Here is a 12743-nt window from a genome sequence, read left to right on the forward strand (position 1 = left end):
TGTAAGGGCATCCAGCTGTAGAAACTCTGCCAAATTAGACTGGAGCCTGGTGTTGCCATCCGGTTTCACCAGTCCTCAGTCAAATCGTCCAACCCATGCTAGCATGGAAAGTGGATGTTAAACGACGACGATGATGATGATGATATATATATATATATATATATATATATATATATATACACATGTGTGTGTGTATATATATTTAAGTTAAAAGAGTTTGTTGAAATGGATTTAGCGAATCCACTTGAAAATAGTAATAAAGATAGTAACAGTATTAACAGTGAGGGTAATGATGATTATTGGAATAATAATAATAGTAATAATAATGATAATAATAATCATAGTAATAATGGTAAATGAACAATAGTAATAAAAAATACAACTGAGAGTCATACATAATGAATTTGAAATATTTAGCTCGAATAGAGAAAACATGTATATCAAATCTTAATACAGAAGTGATTGTTTGTTCAACAACTGATATTGACCATAAATGGAATGTAAACTTTTCAAATGAAAAATCTCTCAATTATTGTCTTAAGTGATTGTAAAAATGATCTAAAGTGAACATTAGATTAACCAAATTCTTAAGAAAAAAAGCTTAGTTTATAAATGTTCAGTAACAAGGGCATGTGTTTACTACTATATAGGTGCTTGCGCAATTGATTTTTAGTCAAGAATATATAATCACATTCCTTTGTTTAAATATAGAAAAAAGAAAAACTTCACCTCTTGAAGTAAATTTTTCTGGAGCCTCAAACGTACAATATTAAATGCTCTATAATGAATTGTGCACTACTGTATAAATGAAAGAAACTAAAATGTAACCTATGCCTCAAGAAAACACTTCATATTCTTTCATTCAAATCTCACTTATTGAATAAAAGAAATGAATTAATATTCTGATGTATGCATTTATTTAGAAGAACTTTTTAAACCTTTCCAAATGAATGATTAGTGTACCCTGTTATAATAGGTTAGATCTCTCTTTTTTGGTCAGGTATATTTAGTATATTTAACTCTTCTAGTTTTATTTAGTAGATACACTAATATTTACTTCATCTAATTATTTTAGTTATCTTAATTTTCAAGCTAAATGAGATTGTAGCTATGACCTATGCCAGTGTCACATAACTGGCCTATTTAAGAGTTCCCTTCAATCATTGGGCAATGTGTGGTGCTTAAGAAGACCTATTGAGTCAAGTAAAATCGCTGTTGTGGCCGATGCCAGTACCGCCTGACTGGCACCCGTGCCGGTGGCATGTAAAAAACACCATTTGAGTGTGGTCAATGCCAGTGCCACCGGACTGGCACCCATGCCAGTGGCACATAAAAAGCATCACTCGAGCATGGCTGATGCCAGTGCCACCTTACTGGCTCCCGTGCCGGTGACATGTAAAAAGCATCCACTACAGTTACAGAGTGGTTGACGTCAGGAAGGACATCCAGCTGAAGAAACCTTGCCAGATCAGATTGGAGCTTAGTGCAACCTCCTGGCTTGCCAATCCTCAGTCAAACTGTGCAACCCATGCCAGTAATGAAAGCAGACGTTAAACAATGATGATGATGATGTAAATTTTTTTAAAATTCTGTAATTAGATTATTTTTGATAACTTTTTAATTTTATTTTTATTTATTTTTATTTTAATTTATATTAATCATATTACAAGTATTTTAATTTTTTTAAATTTATTCTTTTAAGAAAAATAATTGTTTTTGAAATAGAATATCTTCCTTCGTGAATAATATATTGATTATTTTACTTTGGAATTCTCACTATTGCATCCGGTTTTCTCGTACTCATAGTTTAACATTTAAAATTAATACTAACTGAATGATATTTCCTTCATGAACTAAATAATATAGAGCTTGATTCTATTTACATGATCTGTGTATATGAATTGGTCAGTAATGGTTTAAATGTGGTAAGAATTTTGCCATAAACATTCTTCAAGTTGTCAAGTGGGATTGTAAAAATATATTAAAATTCTTTCATGATCTGATAAGTACAATTCCTAAGTAGGTCTGCTGAAATGCCTTCCTACTCCTTATTCTGGTCAAATATTGTTTGTTTTACTCCTATCTGTCTCCCTTAGAACATCTATTCCAAGCAGTATGGTATAGCTTTGATAAGGATGGGATGGTGTCCAGTTTCTCTATTTCTGTAGTATCTTAGTTGCTCAAATATGGGATAAATTAATATTCATGATTACAGGATTGCAGATTTTTCGAATTTGCCAATTTATCTGAGACATGCATAAGCTGATTAAATAATGTATAATTCCCCATTTTTCTTGTGTGCATGTGTGTGTGTGTGTGTGTGAGAGAGAGAGAAAAGCACTCAGTACACACTGTAAAGTAGTTGGTGTTATGAAAGGCATCAGCTGTAGAACTATGCCAAAGCTGACATTGGAGCTCAACATGTTCCTGCAGTTCACTGGATCCTGCCAAACTGTCACTATGGAAGACAGATGTTAAATGATGATACATATCTATATGTGTGTATCTTTAGTGTTTGTGTTTGACAATTGGTGTTGGTTTGTTTATGTCTCTGTATCTTAGCAGTTCAACAAAAGAGGATGATAGAATAAGTACCAGGTTTTAAAATAAGTACTGAGGTCAGTTGTTTGACTAAAACCCTTCAAGAATGTGCCCCTGTGAGACCACAGTCTGTTGACTGAAACAAGTAAAAGAGATATATGTGTATTTATTTTATTCTTTTACTTATTTCAGTCATTTTTATTCTTTTACTTATTTCAGTCAAACAAATTGACCCCAGGACTTATTCTTTGTAAGCCTAGTACTTATTCTATCAGTCTCTTTTGCTAAACTGCTAAGTTACGGGGACATAAACACACCAACATTGGTTGTCATGCGATGGTGGTGGGGACAAACACAGACTCACAAATATATATATGTATATATACAATGGGCTTCTTTCAGTTTCTGTTTACGAAATCCACTCACAAGGCTTTAGTCATCCTGAGGCTATAGCAGAAGACACTTGCCCAAGGTGCCATGCAGTGGGACTGAACCCAGAACCATGTGGTTGGTAAGCAAGCTTCTTACCATATAGCTACGCCTGTGCCTGTATGTATGTATATATATATCTCCCTCTCTCTCGGAGAGGCACAAGCACCTGTGTGTATATATATATATATATATATATATATATATATATGTATGTGTGTATGTAATGTATTTTGTGTTCATGAAGATATAATCTCATGCCCCCTCTAGACTCATCATCATCATTGTTTAACATCCATTTTCTGTGCTGGCATGGGTTGGAGACAAAGTTACATTATTCATGACCAGTCTGAAAGAAGGCTGTAGTACCATGTTGTTTATGATACTGAAAAATGTCACCATTCTTCACATATAAAAAAGATTAAATTCTAGTTATATGTAGTCAAATCAATATTACTCACACATTATGCAACCAAAAGTAAGAGTTAAGTTAGTGTTAACAAAGTTAAATCAAAGAACAATACACAGCTAACTAGAAAGAATAACAGAGTGGCTTTTATATTCATTGCATAATTATTTCAATGACTAAAATTATAGATTTTTCACCAAGTAAGAAAAATAACTCTGGATATGTTTCAATCTAATCTTACCTCATCAACAAAGGATAATCATTACAGTACTTGCTAAAGCAGAAATGAAAGAATTACCGAATGTACAATCTTTTACATTGGTTAGCATAGTATTGTTTAATTTTTACGTTTTACTTGTTTCAGTTATTGGACTGTGGCCATGCTGGTGCACGTCTTTGAAGGGTTTAGTTAAACAAATTGGTTTATTATTTTTTAAGTCCGGTACTTATTGTATCAGTCTCATTTTGCTGAACTGCTAAGTTACAGAAAAGTAAACAAATGAGCACTGGTTGTCAAGTGGTGGTAGGTTTCAAACACAAAACATAAAGGTACACACCCATGCTGGCTTTCTATACAGTTTTTGTCTACCAAATTAACTCACCAGGCACTGGTCAGCCCAAAGTGCTGCCCAGTAGGACTCAACCCAGGACCACATGGTTACTTGAACACACAACCGTGCTTGCATTTATCAGAATAAATAATTCATAGACTTTTTTAAAGTCAGAGATCACAGAATTATATTGGTATTATGTTCGAGTTTAAAGTGTCATTTCAGACCAAACTGAAGAGTGATATATGTAAGGTGTTGACGTTTAGTTACTACTAAACATTTGATCAAACAGATGCTACCCAATATTAATCAATTATGACAATTCTACTCTGCAACATATGTTACTAGTCTTTTGTTACTCCAGGATATTTATTACTCCTTATGTAAATATAACTTCATATTTTCAGTGTGCTAAAGTAATTAAATTGTGTTTTGCTTGAAGGTAGTTGTATTTGAATTGATAAATTATATTAGGGGAACATATTGAATGCTTCTTTCTTACACAGTATTGTATTAAAAGAAAATAATCATGGATCAATCTATATGGAATATTATTATTTGATATAATCTATTACAATTGATGAACCATATTATTCTGTGGTATTGATTATTTTGAAAAGTAAAAAAATGATTTTATTTTTAAGGTTTATTAAGACCGACTTAATATTTGTGTTTCATCTATTTTCTCAAGTGTCAGACTAATAAAATATTTCATATATTTTTTAGAGATCGAGTGTTTACAAATACTGTGCAGCGTTTCATTGCAAGAAAAGCTGATCTTCTGTTTAGTAATGACAAACCTCCTAGAGAGGTACCGCATGTCTATAAGACCTATGGATTGGGTGAAGGTAAGTTTATTGATTCAACCTTTCCTACTACATAAATTTTGTTTTCTCACACAGTTGATAAAACAAAAAATAGTTACATATGAATGGTAATAAAATACTTCTTTGTAAATTGAACTTTAGTTTCATATATGGTTTCCTATAAAATTTCTGCATTTTTAAAAAATCATTTTCTTCTTCAGTCTCATTCTTAAAAATAGTAACTTCTTTTCACTTATTATAAACCCTTTATTAAAAATACCAATAATGATTGCACTGAACTCTCCAAATCTTTCTTTCCTTTCTATCTGGTCTTGTGCAGCAGCAATGATCAGGTTTTTGGTGGTATGTTTCAAATCACCTCGCTCAAGCCATGCCCACGATGCTGTATTATCCTTAACGTCCTCTGTATTGCTTTCAAACTGTCCATGCATTCTCATTTCAAGAAGGTCTTCTTTTCTCTTCTCCTCAGCTCTTTGGTTAAACTCTTCTTTGCCCATCATTTCATCTGCATTTACACCAATATCTTTCATGGCATATTTATCAAATACCCAGCAAGCGTTCTCCTTTCACTCATTATACAATGGTCTGTACTAATTAGTCCTCTGCCACCATTCTTTCTTTTCATATACAGTCTGTTTACGTTTGCTTTAGGGTGTAGCGTCATCCTTCTATGCAGTGTTGATATTTCCTCCTTAGTCCATTTGAGGATGGACGCACTCCTTAGTCCATTTGAGGATGGACTACTGCAACTGCCCAGATATTCATTGTGGTAATCAAATTTTTGGCATTCAGGTTGGATTTCAAAACCATCTTCACCCTTTTTGATACACCTTGCTGACCTTGACTTTCATTTTTCTGTGTAGAATGTGATCCAGCTCCCTAATCCCTAAATATCTATACTCACTACCGTTGGGTTCACCCATAGTCTCTGCAGAATGCTTTCCTCCCTATTATTATTAATAATAATAATCTTTTCTACTATAGGCACAAGGCCTGAAATTTGGGTAGGAGACTAGTCAATTACATACACCCCAGTGTTTTATTGGTACTTAATTTATCGACTCTGAAAGGAAGAAATTAAAGTTGACCTCTGCAGAATTTGAACTCGAAACGTAATGGCAGATGAAATACCACTAAGCATTTTGCCTAGTATGCTAATACTTCTGCCAGCTCACTGCTTTAATAATAATAATAATAATAATAATAATAATATTATTAAGGCAGTGAGCTGGCAGAATTGTTAGCACGTCGAACAAAGTGCTTAATGGCATTTTGTGTTGCTTCTTTATGTGCTAAGCTCAAATCCTGCTGAGGTTGATTTAATTCTTTTTGAGGTCAATAAAATAAATACCAGTTGAGCACTGGGATCCATGTAATTAACTTACCACCTCCCTTAAAACTGCCAGCCTTGTGCCAAAATTAAAAAGAATTATTATTATCATTTATAAAGAAAACATGTTTCTTATTTGTATCACAATAATAAAAGTTAACATTTTTAGTTAGTATATAGATTTATAAGTTTTTTGGAGCAGTGGTGGTTTTATGGGTTTTAATCTCCAAATTTACATTAAATCTGAGTTTTTAGGTTAGTTTTGGCAAGTTGCACCTCTTCTAATACTTTGTAACCTTTCTATATACCATCCATAATCATCTCATGTATTGAATTCATCGATACAAATATTGTATGTGATGTAATTACCGATCATATGCATTCATTATTTGTTTATACTTGTATCATACCGGGTAACTACAAGTTACGTGTTGGTGACCGCTTGTACACTTGTCTGAAATTCTGACACCACTAGTTGGCAGCTTGACTGTGTTGACGGTGTATGCTTCGATTGTTACTCGCGATTTAAAATTTGTTTAACAACATTTTGTGTGTGTGTTTTTGTTTTGTAACCCTTTGCAAAGTAATGGCAGATAATAGTGTATCCAAAAAGAGGAAGTGGTACACCCACAATTTCAAGAAGTCATGGTTCGAGGATACTGAGCTTAAAGATTGGTTATGGCAAGATGATAAAAATCCTGACATCTGCTACTGTGTTTGTTGCAATGTTGTGTTGAAAAATGCAAACAAATCAATGCTGTTGGCTCATAAAAACACTGCCAAACACAAGAAAGCATTTGATTGTGCGAAATCTGTTATCAAATTAGATTCATTTATTGTTAAAAAAACAGATGATACATTAAATGAAAAAGTAGCTAAGGCAGACTTGCTACTAACAGGTTATGTTGCTGAACATCATGTACCTTTCATCTATATAAATCACTTAGCTAAAATTTGTAAAAAAAACCTTTCCTGAAATAGCTAAAAATCTACAAATGAAAAAATCAAAATTAACATACACTATGCAAGATGGAATTGCACATTATGAACAAAATGAAACCTTGGAAATTCTCAAGAAACAAAAGTTTTCATTATTTATAGATGAGAGTACCGACATCTCAGTGACACAAATCTTAGCAAAAGTTGTTTGCTTTTTTGATGAACAATCACTTAATGTCAAGGATGCTCTTCTGGATGCAATTGTAGTAGAAAATGGTTCGTCTCAGGGTTTGTACAATGCTGTCAAGTCTACGTTTACAAAAGCGATAATTGCTCAACAATGATGGGTAACAAGAATGGGTTTCAAAAGTTATTGAGAAATGATATTCCAACTGTATTTACAATAGGCTGTGTTTGCCATTCGTTTGCACTTTGTTCAAGTCATGCAGTGAAGGTGTTACCCTCGTATTTTGAGTCCTTTTTAAAGGATTTTTTACTTTTCTCGAAGTAGCAAACGTCAAAATGATTTCAATATGATACAAAGTGTTGTTGGCACAAAAGAAAACAAAGCTTTTGCAAACTAAATGGTTGTCATGTGAAAATGTAATTGACGTTATAATAGAACAGTGGGATGCCCTTGTACTTTATTTTCAGTCAGAGGCTAAAGTAGAAAAAGTGGACAGAGCAAAAAGGATCTATGAAACAATGATTAACAAAGGGACAAAGCACATGCTGCTCTTCTTACATTATATATTAAAGAAAGTAAATGCTCTTAATGTTGAGTTTCAATCGGAACACTTTTGACTGCATCTGTTGCATATACTTGTATCCAGTGAATATAAAAATATCCTTAATTTCTTTATAAAAAATAATGTTTTAGTTGTAACTAAATTATCAGATATTGATCTTAATAACACAACAAATCACAAAGATATGAGTGATATTTACCTTGGTGGACATGCAATAAGATATTGGGAACAAAACCCCATCGTTGGTGACTCAGCTAGATTCAAAATTGCAAAATTTTTTAATAGAATTATGCTCTCAAATATAAATGCACTTTCCTCTCGGTGAAGCTGGAGTGTTTGCCCTCTTAGAAATACTTGAGCCAAAAGTAGCGCATGATCTCACTAACTCTTCTCAGTCAATAATTCCCTTGGCATCAAACTTTCCAGAAATTGCACCAGAAAACATACTTGATGAACTAGACGATGAGTGGAGATTATTTCGGCAATATAAAGATATTCCTGTTTCTTCAAAAAGCATCCCTGAATTCTGGTATTCCATACACAATCTTAAAGGCGGGCTTGAGCACACTAAATTTGAGAGGCTGTCACAATTCATGACTAATTTGACGATGTTACCTCATTCATCAGCGTGCGTGGAGTGCATACTTTCCCAAGTAAATTGTACATGACAAAGTTCACTAGTAGGTTGAAGGCCGAAACAATCACTGGTTGTCTACTTGCTAAACAAGTAATTACAAGAAAGGGGGCGTCATGCATTTCTTGGGAGCTGAACGCTAAACTTATTAAAGATGTAGTGGATGGGTCTTGTCATCGTAGATATATGAGTAGATTGAACTTCAAAAAGGATGAAAATGAGTCTATCACCATTCAAGGAGTGAATGAAGATGATGTGGATATGACAAATTGACAAATTAGCTGCCATATGATATAAAGGAAGTATTAAATTCTGTATTCATTTTATCATATAACATATTTTATCATTAAATTACCAATTATATACCTATTTTCTAACATCTGGGTTTATAATATAGGATCTGGGTTTTTTGCAGCAAATAATCTGGGTGTTTTATTATTTGATGAGTGGCAACCCTGCTCACAAGTAACAAGGATCAGAGCATAGATGTGATGGCAGAGTAAGGAAGATAGAGATAAATGGTGGCAATTGCCAGGGCATGCCCTCAAGGTATGAAGGTCATAATATATGCAGTCAGATATTACCCAGAAATGGGGATTGTAGTAACTGGAAAAAACCTGGGTATAAAGATAGGGTGGATGAAAGCAGCAATACAATGAGCAGGGCAGTGAGGGCAGGGAATGAGAGTGGGAGACAATCATAGGGTATGAAGAGGAAATGTGTGGAAGAGAAAGATGCTACTTTCATACCCTTCTTACTCCCCTCTTTACTGGCCCTTAATCTGGATACTGTATGAATATCTAGAAATATGATTTGTCTCATAGAAAGGCATATAACTTGTCTCATAAATAAAAATATAATTGTTATCTATATAATCATATGTTTGTTCACTTTTAGTTATAGTATATTATTGGATTTGTTTTCTTTTGTATTTTCAGACTTCTATTCAATACTTCCTCCTGTGGAGTCATTCATGGGGTTACCTCCCGAGGATAGCAAGGAACATTTCTATCAGGTATGCATAATATACTAAATGTTCTTTTACATTCTATATTGAAATCATGCTGAGAGCAACCAATTTTAATTCTTCTAGTGTTGATAAAACAAGTAAAAGTAACAGTATCAAGTAACAGTACTAGAGTTGATTTCATCAGTTGTCCACTCTTCCAAAATTTGTGTCCTTGTGCCTAATTGAGTTAGTAGAATTGTTGAAGCATCAGACAAAATGTTTTGCTTTCTTTATATTCGAAGTTCAAATCCCTTCAAGGTCAGCTTTGTCTTTCATTCCTCTGGGGTTATGTTCCGAATTCAGATCTAATCAAGTCTGACTTTGCCCTTCATCTTTCTGGGTTTGATAAAATAAATATCAATCAAGTATTGGGGATGATTAACTCAAATAGACATCCTTCCTCAATGTTGTGTCACTTTGTTCCTGTCTTGGATATTGTTACAAAGATCACCACAAATTGAAGACCAGCTAGAGCTGAAAGTTACTGTTTCTTTTTAACTTTTTTTAAAGTTATAAAATTACACTGTCTCTCATCAAATTTAATGACAGATTTAGCAAAAATTCAGTGATAGGGCATTACTGTGTGGAAAGAAGTTTGCTTCCTGACCACATGATTCTGGGTTCAGTCCTACTGCATAGCCCTTTGGACAAGTGTCTTCTACTATAACCCAAGGCTGACCAAAGCCTTATGAGTGAATTTGGTAGACAGAAACTGAAAGAAGACTATCTCACACAAATACACACACACACACACACACACACACACACACACACACACACACACATAAATGTATGTCACTTTCTTCTTGCTTTGTCATCACATGATAGTTGTAAGCAAGTTTCATTGCCATGCAAGTGGTGTCCTTCATTTCCAATCGTCTGAGACACATGTGGCCATGGGGAAATATTATTTTGCTTGGAAACAGGTAATGGTTGGCGATAGGAAGGGCATCTGTGTCAACAAATTTCATCCAACCCTTGCAAACATGGAAAAGTGGATGTTATGATGATGATGATGAGGAGGAGGAGGATATAATGCTTCTTTGCTCTTTCTCACATAAAAAAATAACTAAAAAAAGAGCTTTGCAATGTATCTGTGCTTGTTCATGCAAATTATTTGTGATTTGTTTCAGAGTGTGGAAAGGAAGGATATTCTTGTTGGCAGCGTAACCTCAATAATTGATAATGGAATTATCATTACCTTGCTTTGTATGGATGGTGTTAAAGCAAGAGATATTGACCATTTAAAAGTTACTGTAAGTAGCCTACATTACATTTGTACTGAAACATAACAGAACTTTTAATTCAGATTGTAACCATTTTGCTTTTTCCTTTTTGCCCGATTCCTAATTCAGTTCAAAACATATCTTTTTAAATCTTGGTTTCATAGTTTATATTTGTTATTAGTATTTTGTCAATGCGTTACTGGGAAGAACACTTAATTTTGTCTTCCCCCATTTACCTAGAAATGTGTACCCTATATATGCTACACTGGTATTGTACTCAGGAGAAAAGTTATTTCTCATTCATTTATCTCTAAAGCTAAGCATTTACTTCATGAATTCCTCTGGTTTTCAGGAAAGATATTTATATTTTCTTTATATATATTCTTTAAAAGGTGCATAAGTCTATATCACATTATTGTCATTGGTAATTTGGTAACTCATCTGAGCTGGTATTGTTTTAGTTTTTTTCAACAGTTTCCATGTACAGGTGTAGCTGTGTGGTTAAGAAGCTTGGTTCTAGGTTCAGCCCTTGTGCATGACACCTTGGACAAGTGTCATCTACTATGACCCTGGGTGAACCAAAGCCTTGCAAGTAAATTTGGTTGACAGGAACTAAAAGAAGCCTGTTGTATGTGTGTGTGTGTGTGTGTGTGAGAGAGAGAGAGAGAGAGACTGTGTTAGTGTCCCTTTATTTTGACATTGTGTGATTGTTGTAAGCAAGTGTCACTATCATTTAGTAGTGACCTTCATTCCCAGTCTTCTGTGAAAACATGCCTAGCCATCGGGAAATATTATCTTACTTGGAAACAGCTGAGTGTTAGCAACATGAAGAGTATCTACCTGTAGAATATCTGCCTCAACAAATTCCTTACAACCCATGCAAACATAGAAAAGTAGGCATTAAAATGATAAAGTGATGACAATGACAATGATGATAATGAAAATATAAGAGGATAACTTCTTTTACTATAAAATCTTTGTATATTTAGAGCTGTCTGCTTGGAATTTGATTCTCAAAATATTTTATCACACATCCTCATGTTGGAAATGGTTTTTTTTTTTTTTTCAAGCTGATAAATTACATTAAGAGATTGTGTGAGTTAGTTTGAAAATGAATAGTTCCAAGATCAACATGATATCACAAAACCTATCTTGTGTTAGTATTTAACTTTGTCATTCAGCTCAGTTATCCATGCATAATCTGTATAGAACATTTACTTCTTCATGCTTCCAGTTGAATTGGAATTGTAAAGAATTTAGAAGTGTAAGAATTATATGTTTGCTAGTGTTTTATGTGAAATGTAAATTGATATTTTAGCATTATGAAAAATATATTGTCATACTGATATAGTTAAATGTTTCTTTCAGCCACATCAAGCTACAATGGTGATTGTGATCATGAATAGCATTGTCATAATCATGGTCATCATCAAAATATATTAATCATGATCAAAATTGTCTATCGTCACTGAAAATGTAACATACGTAGCTGAATTTCCTCCTAAAAGGAGAAAACAAAATTATGTAGTGAAAATAGATCATCTTTTGCCATCTTGTATTGTTTGTGAATTCAGACATTTATATCAATTGTTTAGAGCTAGTATTTTATGACTGGATAAAGACGTATTTTCTGGTAGGTTGATTGTAGCAGGTAGCCTAATATGTTGTTTACCTTGGTTTTTTGTTAATTAATAATACATATTAGGGAAAGCAGTCAAATTGCCAAATGCCTATAAATTTTTTTGATGATAGACGGGGATATAGCATCATACAACGTGGAAGACAATTGGAGATTTCTACAGGACAACCTGTTGAGAGCCACAGACCAGATCTGTGGCTGGTGTAAAGTCCCCTCTTGACCCAGAGTAACGTGGTGGTGGAACAAGGATGTAGACGGGGCTATTAGACAAAAGAAACAGGCTTGGAAGGACTGGAAGAACGGTGGTAGCAGGGAATTGTACCAATCTGCCAGAAGGGAAGCTAGGCGACAGGTTTATTTAGCCAGAGGGGAAGCAGATAAGAAAAGATTTGCCAATGTTCTGTGCCGTGAGGACCAAAGACTCGAGGTATTTCGTGTTGCAAGACAGTGTAAGAGAGAG

The 12743-nt window shown here is 33.9% G+C and overlaps 1 protein-coding gene across 3 annotated transcripts in view; it reads left to right on the forward strand.

Moving 5' to 3' along the window:
* Positions 1-12743, forward strand: part of LOC106882663 (tetratricopeptide repeat protein 14) — an 83370-nt gene that overhangs the window by 47654 nt on the left and 22973 nt on the right. For all 3 annotated transcript variants that reach the window (XM_014933421.2, XM_014933419.2, XM_014933422.2), the window contains exons 3-5: positions 4657-4778; positions 9348-9424; positions 10552-10674. In XM_014933421.2, coding sequence (XP_014788907.1) covers positions 4657-4778; positions 9348-9424; positions 10552-10674 — 322 coding nt within the window. The remainder of the gene's footprint in view (positions 1-4656; positions 4779-9347; positions 9425-10551; positions 10675-12743) is intronic.

Source organism: Octopus bimaculoides, chromosome 3 (assembly GCF_001194135.2).
Source record: "Octopus bimaculoides isolate UCB-OBI-ISO-001 chromosome 3, ASM119413v2, whole genome shotgun sequence".
NCBI classification, from domain to species: domain Eukaryota; kingdom Metazoa; phylum Mollusca; class Cephalopoda; order Octopoda; family Octopodidae; genus Octopus; species Octopus bimaculoides.